The 17,451-nt window shown below is 43.0% G+C and overlaps 1 protein-coding gene across 3 annotated transcripts; it reads left to right on the plus strand.

Moving 5' to 3' along the window:
- The first annotated feature begins 27 nt into the window (after positions 1-27).
- Positions 28-16,760, plus strand: LOC118079335 (histidine--tRNA ligase, cytoplasmic). Of its 3 annotated transcripts, none has more exons than XM_035103457.2 (14): positions 28-143; positions 1,541-1,759; positions 3,457-3,540; positions 3,960-4,079; positions 5,715-5,810; positions 6,767-6,892; positions 7,046-7,153; positions 7,309-7,407; positions 7,738-7,831; positions 8,106-8,233; positions 8,323-8,562; positions 13,423-13,539; positions 13,924-13,982; positions 14,130-16,760. In XM_035103457.2, exons 2-13 carry the CDS (start codon positions 1,655-1,657, stop codon positions 13,951-13,953), a joined length of 1,347 nt encoding a protein of 448 aa, XP_034959348.1. In that variant the 5' UTR covers positions 28-143; positions 1,541-1,654; the 3' UTR covers positions 13,954-13,982; positions 14,130-16,760. The 3 variants fall into 3 exon arrangements, with proteins under 3 accessions (XP_034959348.1, XP_034959346.1, XP_034959344.1); XM_035103455.2 differs by having other exon boundaries at positions 28-285; positions 13,836-13,982; positions 14,130-16,758; XM_035103453.2 differs by having other exon boundaries at positions 13,836-13,982; positions 14,130-16,758.
- Positions 16,761-17,451: the final 691 nt, after the last annotated feature.

The following is a 17,451-nucleotide window of genomic DNA, read 5'->3' on the forward strand; positions in this document are numbered from 1 at the left end:
GCCGTTCGCAAGTGCTTCCGGTTGCAGTGGCCGCCCGCGAGCACATAGAGCCAGCAGATGTTGAAGAGTGACACACGCAGCCTGGATGGCTTCGACGAGATCCATTCCTCCGCGGCCTCTATTTACCACCGTTCACAGCGCCGGTCAGCGGGCCGATATTGTTGATTTTTTTCGGTTACACTTTAGCGATGCTTTGTAGTAATTTCTGGGAGTGAATTTCCGTTCATCCTTCTGCTTGCTGCTATTTTTAGGGTTAATGGTGTCGCGCACCGGGAGATTCAAAGGGTCTGTTGAATATTGCTTCATTCGATGCCAGTTGTTTTTAAAAATGACTTGCAATAATTACGGCTTACTTGGTGTTGGATCGGATTGTTATTGGGAGCGTGAGCTTCACTGCCTGATCTCGAAACAAAAAGTAAAATAAAATTGTGTGCATGCACACTTCTTCAGATACACTGCCCAATCTGTTTCTCTCAACTTGACAACCGCCTTGTGTGGAGCAACAAAAGAAAGGCGGTGTGCAGATTCAAAGTGGCGATAACGATGAGAATCAGGAATGTGAATATAATATAAGGTGGTTGGGCACCCCCACCCCAATCTGCTGTGACAAGCAACCCTCTACCCATATATTGATTTGCTTTCTACAGTATTTATGTACCAATCCTTGGGGGGGGGGGCAGCAGCGGGGTGGTGGTGTAATATTGAATTATGGGTTTGTGATTTTTGAATTTACTGACACGTTACATATTTTGTGTATTTGTATTTTCAATGTTTTGAGCGTTTGCTGTAAGCTGCTTTGGGCACAGCTCATTGTGGAAAAGTGGCATATAAATAAACTTGATCAATCAATAAGTTCCTGGAGGTGCAAATTTCCCCATCTGCCATGAATCCAGTAGGTGGTGGCCTTAGGCAAACCAACGTTTCCTTCTTGGTCCTCAGATTCTGTGCCCATCGGCTAAAATGTGGGGATTAAACATTTTAATTTTTGCTAAAACCCCACCTCATTGTCACTTCAGCCTGGCCAATCTTTAATGGCAGCTGTGTGAGGACTGTTCAGCTAATGGGGGAGCTGGTGACAGGGGCCCAAAGTGGCAGACTTGGGCCTAACTGACCCGGGTTCATATCTCCCACCCAGTCACAAAACTCGCTACGTGATCCTTGGAGCAGCCATTTCCTTTCACAGCCTAACCTTTCTCTTCTAGGTTCGGGGAAGGTGTGTGTATATTATGCATATGTACTTGAGCTCTGGAGAAAGCATGGGATAAAAATGTCACAAACATAACCACCAGAGTGTTGTAAAATAGTAATCGAGTCGTTCAGCAGATTTCTTAGCTGCATTGCACAGCATCCAAGAGTGTAGGTCCAATCTCCTGGGGGGCATGTTAGTAAGAACAACCGCTCATCGTTTCCAGGAGCAATGCACTCGGGATTTGCCTATTCACATAGTAATGGATGGCTTATGTGACTTCCCCACTAAAAGGATTTTTGTCATTCAGTTTTCCTTTTCTCTCCTTTCTTCATGCTGTATACTTCACAACAGTGTCTATTGCTAACTAGAATACTGTACAAGAAGTTCCTATTTGGCACAGCAAGACCTGAAATACCTGCAGTGGGGAACTCCATCTGCTGAGGTAAATTGCATAAATTCCCCACCATGCATTGGATCTGCCCCTTCTTCGCCAAAGCTTCCTACAGGAGTCGGCACCTGCCAGTGCGGTTATGCATCCTACGGGCCTTTTCCAGTCATCTCCCAAACCAGGTGTGTTTCATTTTCCACAGCTTCATCATCTAGCTCTTAGACTTTTGTGATGTTAAGTTTTGAAGGCTCTGATTTACAGCAATACACGAAGGTAAGTGTTGGTAAAAGTCTATTGTTCCACCTTTTGTGCTTGGGTGTGCAGAAAAGCATTGCTACTGTTTGAGAATCATGAGATCTTAGGGATTTTTTGAGATCGATTCCGTGCTGTTGAATTTTCTGGATAAAGTCAGTGGAACAGACTCCTTCAGAAGGTAGTGGACTCTCCTTCATTGGAGGCTTTTAAGCAGAGATTGGATGACCATCTGTCATAGATGCTTTAGTTGAGATTTCTGCAATTCAAGGGGTTGGGCTAGATGACCCTTAGGGACCCTTCCAACTCCATGATTCTATGATTACGTCAGGCACCTGTAGCTCTGGTTTTTTACTCAAATCTGTCTCTAACCAATTGTGAATGTTAGCCAAGCAAAAGTATTCATGTAATAGTTATTTTGGCCATCTTCTTTGTCATTGTGTCTTTTTTATTTACAAAGCACTCTTGCAGCCCTAGTATCTTTCTTTCAGTCGGGTTGTACTAATGTAGCACTTGGGGGATGCCATTAATTGCTGGTAAAGCATATGGTTTGCACACATGGGAATACAGTGGTACCTCTGGTTGCGAACGGGATCCATTTCGGAGCCCCGTTTGCAACATGAGCAGTATGCAACCCGCGTCTGCGCAGACGCAGGTTGCACTTCGGCGCATGCGCATGACGTCATTTGACGCTTCTGCACATGCGAGAACTGCCAAACCCAGAAGTAACCCGTTCCATTACTTCCGGGTTCGGTGCATTCGTAACCCATGTTGTACGCAACCCGCAGCATTCGTATCTAGAGGTATGACTGTATTGAATGTTGCCTTATACTAAGTCAGACCATTGGTCCATCTAGCTCAGTATTATTAACACTTTGCAGCAACCTAGTGGTGGCTTTCTTGAGTTTCAGACATGGATCTCTTCCAGCCCCACCTGGAGACGTTGGGAACTTCTGTATGCAAAGCTTGTGCTCTGGCCCAGAGCTGCAGCTCTTCCTTACCACATAAATTTGGTCCCTCATTCAGTCCTTGGCATCTCTAGTTAAAAGAATTTCTGGTAGCTGGATTAGGAAAGCACTGTCTGTCTGTCTGTCTGTCTGTCTGTCTGCCTTGGAAATTGCTATCAGATAGATCAGTGCTAGATGGACCAATGGTCTGATTCAGTACAGCAGTCAGTAAAGAGTGAATCTATCAGGATAGCTCAGCTGAAAATGGATAAGGTAGCAGACACAAGAGCAGAAGGTCCCAGGCTTGTAGCTTGCTAGCAATGTACTCCTCAGAAAAGTTTTCAGGACTTCAACAGATGGACTAAATCTCTTTGAGGATGTTATCTTTAGAGACAGATATTATAACTTACCTGCTTTCTAGGTCCCCACTATAACCTTGTATACTTTCAATGAAATTTCTATAGAATGAAATGTATAAATGTTTACACAGACTCTGAACCCTGTGCCTTCACACTGAACTTCTATCTAAAGCATCAAATGCAAATTGTGGATTTGCAAAGGAATCGTTGGCAATGTGGGAGATCTACCATTATGCTTGCCGTCTCTTAGTAAGCTTGTATTTTGTGACAGTAACAGTTCAGTCTTGTCTGTTTTATCAAATCTGTTCTACTATTTTCCAGGTGATTGAAGATGTAATAAATCGGCCATCTTCACAGCTTGGAACTGCTACAGAAAAAGGAAACGTGATTATAAAGACTGCCAAAGTAATTCTCCACTTCAGCTACCCATCTGGGTCTTCTGTGTTCTGCTTCCTCTCCCAGAGTCCCCTTCAAGGAGTGTTTGGCTCTGGTCCTCCCTTCAGTGGAACAAGCTGTACATCATCCTCTGCACAATCCAGCCGTTTCCCATAGAGCATGCAGCTTTTTAAAAAGCTTAATCTGCTGCTTGTTCAATTTTGTTCTCCCAATCACTTTCTATTATTTTTAGCTGTACACTTGATCCTTATTTGGAGCTTTTGGGCATAGATCCAGATATTTAGTATTCAACTATTGAAGCATCTGGAAGCCCTTCAATAATTGGCTCTTGTTACTATTATAACTGTGTAATTTTTATTCAGCACTTCCTCCGTCCTTTTAAAAAGATCTCTTCTAACCCCCACCTTTTCCTCTGCCTGGTCCCTTAGGGCACCAGGGATTTTAGCCCAAAGCAGATGGCCATTCGAGAAAAAATCTTCAGCACCATAATCAGCTGCTTCAAACGTCATGGAGCTGCAACAATAGATACCCCTGTGTTTGAGCGGAAGGTGAGGACAGTCACTTAGATCTTTTCTTTCAGAAATGGAACTGGCTCTAATGGCTGACAAAAATCATCCAACCTGTTGAAGGCTGGCTGAGATTCTGCACATAGGTTGCTTCAATTCCATTAGCTTCAGTGGAACTGAAGCAACTTAACTCTGTATAGGATTAGGCCTTAGGCAAAAGATGGAAACTTTTGTAGGTTGACTCAACTGGGTTTTGGTGCCGCTTAGTTCCAGATCTTAGTTCCAGATCGCGAGGGACCCAGGTGGCGCTGTGGTTAAACCACTGAGCCTAGGGCTTGCTGATCAGAAGGTTGGCGGTTCGAATCCCTGTGACGGGGTGAGCTTCCGTTGCTCGGTCCCAGCTCCTGCCAACCTAGCAGTTCAAAAGCACGTCAAAATGCAAGTAGATAAATAGGAACCGCTACAGCGGGAAGGTAAACAGTGTTTCCATGTGCTGCTCTGGTTTGCCAGAAGCGGCTTTGTCATGCTGGCCACATGACCTGGAAGCTATACTCCGGCTCCCTCGGCCAATAATGCAAGATGAGCGCGCAACCCCAGAGTCGGTCACGACTGGACCTAATGGTCAGGGGTCCCTTTACCTTTAGTTCCAGATCAGTAGGACAAGTGTATGAAGCATAACTTCTTCCATAGAAAATGCACTTGTTCTTTCTCATGAAGCTGGAGCTTTCAGGTCTGGTTCAAATGCTTCCAGTACACACTGGTACAGGACATGCAATCATTTGTAGAAAACAAGAAGCACTGAATAAATGTAACTTCTTTTCTTCTCCTCCATCTCTTGCGCAGTCTCATTATTATTTAAACCATGTTCTGCCTACGTGTTTCCTGTAGGCATCTGGTTGACCACTGTGAGAACAGGATTCTGGACTAGATGGCCTGATCCAGCAGGCTATTCTTACGAAGACCGAGCAAATAATAAATATTTCAGTGTTGCACAAGTCAGCTTTCCATGTTACACAGCCCTTTGTTTCATCCGTCGTAAAATATGTACTACCTGTTGGGTGATAAGCAGCTTGGATAAAGCCAGCAGAAGATTCTCAGCCCCAAAACTAAGATACACAAATTGCCTACACAGCATTGGCACCAAATCCCTTCCCAAACAACATGGCGGAAGGGAATCCTAATAGGGCCATTTCTAAAAAGGTACTATCCCAAGGACTCTCTCAGGGTACTTCAGACGGTAGAGAAACATGGAGCTTTAGCAGAGCCTATGAAGTTGTCCAAGGAAGGGTGTGACCTTTTAGGTATCCCTGACCCAGCCATCTAGGGATTTAAAGGTCAGCACCAGCAACTTGAATTGGGCTTGGAAACCTATTGGGAGGCCATGCAAAAATGGCATTGTGTTCTCTTTGACCCAGCTCAGTCAATAGTCTAATGGCGGTATTCTGTAATGGTATTTCTAAGAATGCTTCAAAGGCAGCCCATATAAAGCACATTACAGTGCTCTAGTCTAGATATGACCAAAGCATGAATTACCTGTGGCTAGGTACTGAACAACTTTCTTAAAAGGAAATATTATTTGGGGGGGGGGGTTACATAATGATATATCCCACAATATTAAACACTGGTCCATACTTGACAAAATATACTGTGCTTATTTTTGTTTTCTTGTTCTTCAAGGACCTCTTGTTGGATCACTATGGGGAGGAATCAAAGCTGGTTTATGAACTGAAAGACCAAGCGGGAGAGTTGCTGTGTCTTCGCTATGACTTGACTGTATCCTACCAAAGGATAGGAAACCCTCCGTTACAGAGGGGGTTGCTGTCTTTCTTGGGTAAGATAGTAGAATGAGGAAATGGCAACTTTGCCTCTTCCTGAAGAATGGAGATCATGTTGTATCCTGCATGCCAGTGATTGACTGTTACAATGTGATTTGCATGAAGCTGCTGTTGAATATAGGTTAAAAAATGCAACTGGTTCAGAAGAAAGCTTCCACTTTTTATTAGATTGTGGTTATAGGGAGCACATAAGATCAAAGTGCTTAGTTACCCTGCTTCCAGTGTGATTCTGGGCACAGCCAAGGATGCTGATGTTGAAGTTTAAAGCCCTAAATGTTGCAAGGGCAGCATACCTTAGGCTTAAGGGGTCCCAAGAAAGCCTCCAAAACAGTTGAGATCTTTTTGGGAAGTGCTGCTTCACATTCCATTTGTTAGGAAGATTCTTACATCAAAGCCAGAGCGTGTTGTCTCCTCTTTTGTGCTACAGCTTCAAAATGTTCTACCTAGAGACACTCCCCTTGCTTTGCCTCTACTAAGTTTTAGGTTTTTGCTATTTTTTCTGTCTTAGATCTGCCAAACATTTAGCAATGATTAATATTTTAGTCTGCTGCTGTTTTAAACGAAGGTTTGGTATTTTCAAACAAATATGACAAACATAGATACCCTAAGCATTGACAGTGAGTAAGTGAGAGAAGGTATTTTCTACATTTAATGTAAGAGAACCACAGAAAGACACCTAATTGTATATGTTCTTCAGAAATATTCTTCTGCAGCTTTTTAGAAGACATGTCTGCAACTGCTTTTAAACTTGTGCTTTTCAGAAGGCACTGGAACTAGCTATTCGTGAAGTAGGAGTGACATAATAGCAACCATAAGACTGCTGACAAAACAAGACTGTTCTTGCTCTGTGAACTACACAACTACACACCATTTTTCTTAACAAAGGCTTCCCAGGTGCCATTTGCTCGTTATTTGGCCATGAACAAAGTTTCCCATTTTAAGCGCTATCACATTGCAAAAGTCTACAGACGTGAGAGCCCATCGTTGGCAACGGGACGCTACAGAGAATTCTGCCAGTGTGTAAGTATTTGCAGGTTTGCAAGAGAGTTGAGTGCTGATACAAGTTTTGCCTTCCTTACACTTCTGGGAGATGGAAGTGGTTTATTGAATATTTCTGCTAATGACACTTAGGCTCTGCTTCTGTGATTTTGATTGCTGCCCTCTGTGCTCTAGGATTTTGACATTGCTGGCCAATATGATCCCATGATTCCTGATGCAGAATGTCTGAAGGTCATGCACGAGATCCTAAGTGCCCTGCAGTTTGGAGATTTCCTCATCAAAGTAAGGGAGCTTGGCCAGAATAGGCCTATGCTTACAAGCCTGTGAAAAATGAAAATGGAGTGAAAGTCAAAGTGGAAGAAAGGGATGCTGAAATGAGTGACTTTATTGTGATGTCTGTGCCTGACTTCTACAGAACGTTTCTTCTTTTTCTCCAGATCAATGAAAGGCGTATTTTGAATGGGATCTTTACAATATGCGGTGTTCCCAGTACCAAATTTGAAACAGCTTGCTGCACCCTTGACAAGCTGGGCAAGGTAAACAGTTAAAGAATATTCCGTTTTAATCTGCTAACCCTGGACGGCATCTTAAAACAGCTCAGCTGTGTTGTCATTGAGCATACACCAAATTAGTGGAATTATTATTATTATTATTATTATTATTATTATTATTATTATTATTATTAGGCCTTGGCAAACTGCCATTCCTCATGCCTCTGTCACATTCCTCATGCCTCTGTCACATAAATATTGGTAAAACTATCGGTTTAAATGGTCTATTGCTAGCAAAGAGTTTTAGTGATCAGCCAGGAGAAGAACTTCTTTAGTTGAGCATATGCCAAGCTAATTCTCCCATCTTCTCTACAGGTGACATGGAAGGAGGTGAAAAATGAGATGGTTGAAGAGGATGGGATTTCTCCAGATGCTGTAGATCGCATTGGTGAATATGTTCAGCTCCATGGTGAGTTTCAATTTAGGCACCATTTAGTGTGTAGGTACTTAATCCCTAGTCTGACACAGCCAGACTGGCTGAGAACTGTGCAGATCAAGTGCCCTGCTGCTATTTCCTGTGCTTATAGAATTATGTTCTGGCTCAAGTAGTGTTGAGAGAATTGGAAACATTTCGGACTGGGCAAGGAGTAGCAGCCATGAAAAAGACTAAAATTGATGGGCCACGTGTTGTGGAGACTGCTGGAGTTGGAGCTTCTTCCACCCTGTATTTGTCTCTCATGCAGGGGGGATATGTCTGATTGAGAAGCTACTTCAGGATCCAAAGCTCTCACAGAGTAAGCTGGCCATAGAAGGACTGGAGGACATGAAGTTGCTGTTTGAATACCTTACCCTGTTTGGAATCATAGATCAGGTGAGTTGGGATATTACACTAGCCCTTTCTGGCTTTTCCTGGCATTCTTTCACTCTTGCCTACTAATGAGATTCCTGGCTGCGTTTCAGGTAACCCTGGACCTGAGTCTGGCTCGTGGTCTAAATTATTACACTGGAGTGATCTTTGAGGCTGTGCTGCTGCACCAACAAAGTGACGCAAAGGAGTCTCTCAGGGTGGGCAGCGTGGCTGCCGGTGGACGCTATGATGGGCTTGTAGCAGAATTTGACCCCAAAGGGAAAAAGGTGCCCTGTGTAGGAGTGAGCATTGGTGTGGAAAGGATCTTTTCCATCCTAGAACGGAATGCTGAGGTAAGATTTGTTCTTAATGTGTGATCAGAAAGGAAATGATAGAATTGGAATTGCATATAGTGATTCTATGTGTTCTATGATGCACGACTCACAGGAGAGTAAACAGGATGCTTGTAGTCACATGTCATCCGAAGTAGTAAGAAAGTAGCAATTCCTTTGCTTTGGTCTATTGGCCATGGATATTACCTGAATGTGTTATTTAAGCCAAATATTTAATACATTAGGACCCAGGTGGTGCTGTGGGTTAAACCACAGAGTCTAGGGCTTGCTTATCAGAAGGTTGGCGGTTCGAATCCCTGCAACGGGGTGAGCTCCCATTGCTCGGTCCCAGCTCCTGCCAACCTAGCAGTTCGAAAGCACATCAAAGTGCAAGTAGATAAATAGGGACCGCTCCGGCGGGAAGGTAAACAGTGTTTCCGTGCGCTGCTTTGGTTTGCCAGAAGCAGCTTTGTCATGCTGGCCACATGACCCAGAAGCTGTCTGCGGACAAACGCCGGCTCCCTCGGCCTATAGAGCGAGATGAGCGCCGCAACCCCAGAGTCGGACACGACTGGACCTGATGGTCAGGGGTACCTTTACCTTTACCTTTATTTAATACATTATGATTCTTGGCATGCCTTCTTTTTCATGAAAACTTCATACAACACACCTTCCTATCAGCAGGAAGAAAGAGAGACCTATCAAAACCTGACTTTGAATGTCTGGGTTAGTTTTTTTTTAAGCAGGCATTTAAAATAGTAAATAATAAAAGCAGATGTTTGGTTTAAAGTCACTATATCTAGTTTTATTTCTTTTAAATGGTGCTTTTCTGACAAGGTTTGTTTTTTATTTGTTTTTTATTCTATTAATTGTTCTATGAACTTCATTTGATGCTGGAGAGGTACAAATTTCCTGTGCTCTACTGGTTTGCCTGTCTTATGCAGGAAAGCAAAATCACTGATGCTTATTTAACACTGCACTCAGATCTTGGGGAAAGCTCCACTAAAATATTCAGGGCAGGGTTTTAGCAATGCATGAGGGAAATGGCTGCATCTTTTAATGGACAACAGAAAGCAATACTGAACTATTGCTTGACTCCTCCAACACCAGCCCTCTTATGCAATGAAAGAAGACACAAACATTGCATGTACTCTTGTCTGCTTAAAGTATCTGACAGCAAGCATGCATTTGGAATGGCACAGAGGTGACGCTGCACAAACAGCTTAACTTCTGGCACTTAATAGATGGGCGGGGTATCAATAATAAAATTATTATTATTATTATTACTATTATTATTATTATTAGCTTGATTTTGCTAAATAACAAGTGGTTGGTTAATATGTATTAGAATAGCTTTACAACAAAAATCCGCAACGGCAAATATGTGTGTGAAATTTGCCCTACCCCAGATACAGTACTGAGTTACTTAGTTGATCTCTTTCCCTCAACTCAGTTATCAGGACAGGATAAAGGTCCTTTCTGTTTCCATCAGAATTCATGCAGGTGCCTGTGCAGAATCACAGTGATCCAGGGTAATCATCTGTTTTGGTTAATGCTTCTTCAGTTTTATAACTAAAATAAATCAAATAAATATAAGTCAATAATCATATCATACATCCTATTAAATCATACATTATAATCAGATCAATATCCGGCATGGACATGAATCTATACAGTCCATATTATTTTCACAGTGCAAAAATATAGGAAGATACAACAATAAAACAAAAATACAACATACCTAGTACTTGCGTGTACTCTGCGGAACAGGGGTCATACTCATATGTAACCCCTGCTGCCTGACGCAAGGAATAAAGGGCTTAATATAGAATAACACCACAGGTCACACCGAAACAGATGATTACCCTGGATCACTGTCTGGTTTATGGTTAACTACAGATTAAAACAGTTATATTTTGCCCAAGAACTGGCTGACGTGTTGCCTCCTTTTCTCAGCATTTTGACTTTAATTTGCAACACAGGGGTTGTTTTATCAGCATTGTGCAGAATCACAAGCAGTGCACGAGGGGGTGGCTTTCTCCGTTTTTCTCCCAGTCCCAAGTGCCTGATATACTGCCTCGGAACTTGGGTGTTCCATTTAGCCATTGTGGTAAATAGCTACTGGATGACTTCTCCATCAGTTGCTGAATCTTTTTGAAAAGCCACCAAAGACAGTGACAGTCACTACATTATCTCAGCAGTCTCTGCAGGAGAGACAAGTATGATTGCCTCCCATATTTTGGTGCTGAGGTGGTGGTCTGCTGCAGGCCACCCAACGAGTTCACAATTGATGTAGATTGTGATGATTTAAGCTCATGCTCTTTATTACTCCCAGTACACAAATTGTCTAGGCGGCTTCAGCTTTCCATGAACAGTGTATGCCAGGGGTCAGCAAACTTTTTCAGCAGGTGGCTGGTCCACTGTCCCTCAGACCATGGGGGGGGGGAGAACAAATTCTTATGCCCCACAGATAACCCAGAGAGGCATTTTAAATAAAAGCACACATTCTACTCATGTAAAAACACTCTGATTCCAAATCCGTGGGCCGCATTTAGAAGGCGATTGGGCAGGATCCGCCCCCTGGGCCTTAGTTTGCCTAGTACCCATGGTGTATGCCAGGGGTCAGCAAACTTTTTCAGCAGGGGGCCGGTCCACTGTCCCTCAGACCTTATGGGGGGCCGGACTATATTTTGAAAAAAAAAATGAATGAATTCCTATACCCCACAAATAACCCAGAGATGCATTTTAAATAAAAGGACACATTCTACTCATGTAAAAACATGCTGATTCCCGGACCATCCGCGGGCCGGATTTAGAAGGCAATTGGGCCACATCCGGCCCCCGGGCCTTAGTTTGGGGACCCCTGGTGTATGCTGATGTTACCTCGGGGTGTTAGGGAAAGGTAGTACCTCTGTTGGGGATTCAGCTCTCATCTGTGCCTCCCAAAAGCTGTCAGCATGCAACAGCAGCCACACCCCAGGAACGACTTCAAATGGCTGGCTAAACCTGGTGAGGGTAGCCAATGGGTCTCAAACCCTCAGTGAGTTTGGGACTTTCTCTGCATACGAAGACAGGCTCTGGCAGATTGAGTGGAGGAGACCATTAGTGGGTCCAATGATCAAGAAGGCAATGTGCACATGCTGTAGAGGGAAGTGAGGGGCAGATGGGGCCCATCAACCTGGGAAGGTAGCCCATCTAGGGGAAGAAAAACTGTGATCCTAAACCGCCTCTGCCTTGTGGGATATATTTGGGGAAAGCAAAGGCTAAGGAATAAACCCTACAGAAATCCAGAGTGGCGTCCCTAAGATGGTTGGATGTTGTCTTGTGTGCCTCCTTCTGGCAATTCCTGCAGCCAAGCTGGTGCCAAACGTCATGCTCTGCTTTCCTTTGGACCATGTCTCTGAGACTGAGAGGAGAGTCTTGTTCTCTGGGCAGCCCAGGTCCTTCATATGCACACTGCCCAGGCTTGCACCCCAGAGAGGTCACTTTGATGCTGCTAACACAGTGGTTTACTGGTCCCATCACCTCCTGGCAAATAGAAGGGGAAGAAATGAAGGCATTTTCTTGGGCTCTTTGATCACTGAAGATGGTGACAGCAGTCACGAAATTAAAACATCCCTGCTTCTTGGGAGAAAAGCAATGACAAACCTAGACAGCATCTTAAAAAGCAGAGACATCACCTTGCCTACAAAGGTCCGTATAGTTAAAGCTATGGTTTTCCCAGCAGTGATGTATGGAAGTGAGAGCTGGACCATAAAGAAGGCTGATCACCGAAGAATTGATGCTTTTGAATTATGGTGCTGGAGGAGACTCTTGAGAGTCCCATCTGGACTGCAAGAAGATCAAACCTATCCATTCTGAAGGAAATCAGCCCTGAGTGCTCACTGGAAGGACAGATCGTGAAGCTGAGGCGCCAATACTTTGGCCACCTCATGAGAAGAGAAGACTCCCTGGAAAAGACCCTGATGTTGGGAAAGATTGAGGGCACTAGGAGAAGGGGACGACAGAGGATGAGATGGTTGGACAGTGTTCTCGAAGCTACGAACATGAGTTTGACCAAACTGTGGGAGGCAGTGCAAGACAGGAGTGCCTGGCGTGCTATGGTCCATGGGGTCACGAAGAGTCGGACACGACTAAACAACAACAACACAGTGGTTTGACTTCATCCCCAGAGGCACACTCCATTGTCTCTTGAGAAAAATTAATACCAACCACAACAAACTGTGACTGCATCAGTGCTTTTAGTTCTCCTATTTTATCTTTTTAATTTTGGTATACTATATACCTAATCATAGGGATGCGGGTGGCGCTGTGGGTTAAACCACTGAGCCTAGGGCTTGCCAATCAGAAGGTCGGCGGTTCGAATCCCCGCGACAGGGTGAGCTCCCGTTGCTCAGTCCCAGCTCCTGCCAACCTAGCAGTTCAAAAGCACATCAAAGTGCAGGTAGATAAATAGGTACTGCTACAGCGGGAAGGTAAACAGCGTTTCCATGTGCTGCTCTGGTTTGCCAGAAGCGGCTTTGTCATGCTGGCCACATGACCTGGAAGCTGTACACCGGCTCGCTCAGCCAATAACGCGAGATGAGCACCGCAACCCCAGAGTCGGTCACGACTGGACCTAAAGTTCAGGGGTCCCTTTACCTTTATCTTTATACCTAATCATATTTTGGAATTTAGATAAATACGGATGGCCAACTTCTTAAAATTAGTGATGAAACTAAACTTTATTGGAAAAAAGTCCAAAAGTAGCATTAGTAGAGCGCATTTATTAGGACCAGTTTCCAGGTCTCAACAAAGACTTGAACTGAGTTGTGGCTTGATTGGTAAACACTGTAATAAAGTTCCAGTTGTAATGAGCTTCTGTCCCTGCTCCCCCTTCAGATGTCCAAGGAGAAGATCCGCACAACAGAGACGGAAGTGCTGGTGGCAGCTGCTCAGAAGAATTTCCTTGCGGAGAGAATAAAGCTCATCTCTGAACTGTGGAGTGCTGGCATCAAGGTAACACTGAGGAGTCAGGCTATTCTGCTGCATTTCTAGAAGCTAGTATTATTTGAGTCCAAAGTACAAGGAAGTGGGAGAGCCTTCTCAGAGAATAAGGTCATAACCAGGCCCTTCAACCTGTTTCATGTTTGATGCAGACCTGAAATTTAGAGACAGCATCAGCCTGTGATTTGGCAGAAAGCCTGCATAGTAGTGCTGATGATTCTAATAAACATCTGGGGCAGTTCAATTGCTACTACATGCTACACACGGTGTGAATGTCTAACTTTCCAATCACTGTGAACTTATTTCAGGCAGAGATGCTGTATAAGAAAAACCCCAAACTTCTGAACCAGCTTCAGTACTGTGAAAAAAATGGCATCCCGCTTGTTCTCATCATAGGGGAAGAGGAGCAGAAAGATGGAGTTGTAAAACTTCGGGATGTCACTAGCAGGAAAGAGGTTGGTGTTTCAAAGGAGGCTACCAGAACCCATTGATCTGTCACTCATTTTTTTAAAAGGGGGGGGGAAGAGTTTGAATTTCCTTCAGTGGAAGATAATTAGTTTTGATAAATTATGCTAATCCCATGTTCCTTATCTGCTTTTCAGATCATTGTTCCTAAGGAGAATTTCATAGAGGAGATCAAGAAGAGGCTGGAAAAATAGAGCCCTTGCATTTTTCTTCTTTTCTTTTCCCTTTTTTTAAATCTGGCAGCTGTGTGCCCTCAGATAATTTTGCTAGTCTGTAAAGCCACCTGGAGTTATTCAGCATTTTTTAAGAACTGGACTTTTGGGAAACTTGGAATACAGAACAAATGAGACATTGCTTTTATTGGGATAAATAACATTTTAGAAGCTGAAAGCAAGTTTTCACATTGCACTCAGTTGCCACCTTTTCCCACCCTGTTTTTGTGCCTTTAATCATGGTTCGGGAGATTCCCAGGTTTTTAGACTATTTAATAGGAATTTGTTTGTGGAATCCAAATCATCTGTGTCTGGGAAATATATTGTAGTTTTCACCCTAAAACCAAAGGAGGCAGTCAATGTCTGATGCCAATTTCTAACCAGCATAAATTTGCTCTTACATCCATATTGCATAACTAAATCACGATGAAAATGTACAGGAATAGCATCTTATAATGTACAGGAATGGCATCTGATATTACCTTACTGTACACCAACTAGGAATTATGTCTTCTATTACTTCTACTTTTATATGTGAAATCAGAATATTTCTCCTGAACAGGCAAAATATTAGGATTTCACAACCAGTTTACAGGGACAAAACTCTTGACAGCAAGTTGATTTCCCTAATGTCCTGATAGTATCTAAATATAGCAGGTTTATTTACCTGAACCTAAGCTGGAAAAAAGCAAAACTCCTTTCTTTGGTCTTTGTTGGAGACTACAGAAAAAGCAACATGAAATGTAGTACAGGTGCTCTTCCTTTGTGTTTTGCAAACACTTCACAGAAAACCTATGCAGGGCCGGCTCTAGGTAAACCCCCGGTGGCACGGTGCACTAGGGCGCCGGGCCGGTAGGCAGGGCGCCGCGCGGAAACCATGCTGCGCCCTGCGAGGGCAGGGGCGCCGGAGCGATCTCCGCCCCTCAGCACCAGGGCACGCGACCTGCTCGAGACTGCCCTGAACCTATGCACCAGACTGTGCCACTTTGAACTGAATGAAAGGGAATAGTGAATTCTGCATTCACACAGAAGGGTCTGAATAGTTAATACTGAAACTTGCAGCCTTGGTTTTTTTCCCCTTTAAAAAGAACAACAGCCTTAGTTAGGACCATGTGTTTTGTAGTTGTTCGTGTCTCTTGAACAACCAAATAGGGGGTTATCCTATGTTAGCCATGCTCTGTGTGACCCCATTGAAATAAATTGAATTAAGTTCATTAACTGCAGTAGGCCTACTCTGCATATGACTTACAATATATATAGATATATATATAGGTATATAGTATTTAAATTATACTGTGTATAATGTACAATTAGATGTTCTTAATGACATTGAATAATAATAATAATAATAATAATAATAATAATAATAATAATCCCCCTAGTGGAGAAGTTTGTCATTGCTACTATTGTAGCTAACTTTTACTGAATACAGTGGTACCTTGGTTTACAAACCGTTCTTAAACCAAAGCGTTCTTAAACCAAAGCGTTCTTAAACCAAGGCGTTCTTTCCCATAGCAGCGGGGGACTCAATTTACAAATGGAACACACTCAACAGGAAGCGGAACATGTTCTGCTTCCAAGGCAAAGTTCACAAACCAAAACACCTACTTCCAGGTTTGCAGCGTTCTTAATCCAAGTTGTTCATAAACTAAGCTGTTCTTAAACCAAGGTACCGCTGTACAGGCAGTGACCGATTTGCACAGGGGTTATGTACCGGACCCCCATGCGCATAGGCGGGGCCCACATAATGCTGTCTCACCTGCCCCCGTCCTATCCCACCCCTTTTTGTGATGTTTTATGACATTTTCAGGTCACTTCCAGGTTTGGCACATGTGCACAATTGCACACATATCGGACATACATAAAATGGCCGCTGCCTGTATCATGCACTCCTGTATATGGCAGAAAATTTAACTGTGATGCAGGTTTGGCATGTGTGTGTGTGCGTGCACACACACAAATACATACATACATATCTAGAGGCAGCCTCATATCAAGCCCAAAGAAAGTCCATAAGCTTAAAGCCTGCACACTTTCTTCCCTGGTACAGTGTCCACATTCTCTGAGCATGATGGGGCTAAAAATATAAAGGTTGCTCATGTATTTATTTATTTTTTAAAAAGGACTATTCACTTTAAAATAAAATAATTCTGTAGGTGTTTTTTTTTTAAAAAAAAGATGTCTCTCTCTTGCTCTGATGATGGGTTATTCTTTGATGTGACCAGGTTATGACCCAGCTAAAGAAGATTGGCAAGTTAAATTAATGGAATAGGCTGAAATGGCAAAATTGACAATGAAACTAAGAGGACGAGACTACAACAAATTTAAGGAAGAATGGAAGATGTTTATTGCATATATAAAGAAGCATTGTACACAGGTTAATACATTAGCAGGGTTTTAGGACTACAATACCGTATTTGTAATTTTGATATGAATGGGCACTAGGTAATTTAAATGGTTTTCAAATTTAACAATGGACAGGTGGTATGTTGATTAATAATTGAACCCAGGAAGGGACTAGGAGGAAGTCAATCTGATTTGTTTTGATTTTGTATTGTTGTTTTTTTGGAAAATTAATAAAATGTTACCAAGTTATGCCCAAGCGGCCTGACTTGCATGAACATTTTCACATGAAGCAATATGTCAGAAATTTATGGCCATTCCACCAAAACAGCTCACTTTCATCTTCAGTTCTAAGCGCCATGGAACACAGCAGAACTTACTTCACATTAATGTGCCTAGATTCCATCTGATCTTAACTGTTAACTGCAGTAAATCCTGCAAGACAGACTTGAAAGTAAACTCCATCGAAAGCAGCATGGATCAGTTCATGATGTTAAATTAGGAGAGGTTCAGATGCAAAGACAGGTTTCATTCAGTACCAAGTTCCTCAGGGTGAACTGTATTAGTCTGTTAAACACATTTGTGTAAGCCCCATCAAATTGAGTAGACGTGTGTAAGGTCATATTGTTAGGCAGCAACTTTGTACACAACTGCCTGGGAGTGGTCCCTCTGAGCCCAGTGGGATTTCGAATCCAAGCAAACATGCATACGATTTCATAGTTAAATACAAGACTCAGTTGGAAGGTATTTTCCATATAGCTACGGTAGTGGTGTTAGCTTGTTGCAGCAAAATTGGCAGTCTTGAGGCACCTTAGAAGCTATGACATTTATTTAAGCTTTTTTGGACTACAGTACAATTCATATGTTTGAAATGCTGAGTTACAGGTATACACACACATAGGGT

The sequence above is a fragment of the Zootoca vivipara genome, chromosome 8 (assembly GCF_963506605.1).
Source record: "Zootoca vivipara chromosome 8, rZooViv1.1, whole genome shotgun sequence".
Taxonomy (NCBI): domain Eukaryota; kingdom Metazoa; phylum Chordata; class Lepidosauria; order Squamata; family Lacertidae; genus Zootoca; species Zootoca vivipara.

Excerpts from the sequence above, each read along its gene's own strand:
- LOC118079335 (XM_035103455.2), top strand. The coding sequence starts at position 1,655 with ATGCATTGGATCTGCCCCTTCTTCGCCAAAGCTTCCTACAGGAGTCGG. Across the intron at positions 1,760-3,456 it reads CCAGTCATCTCCCAAACCAG|GTGATTGAAGATGTAATAAA; the intron begins GTGTGTTTCATT and ends ACTATTTTCCAG. Across the intron at positions 3,541-3,959 it reads TGATTATAAAGACTGCCAAA|GGCACCAGGGATTTTAGCCC; the intron begins GTAATTCTCCAC and ends CTGGTCCCTTAG.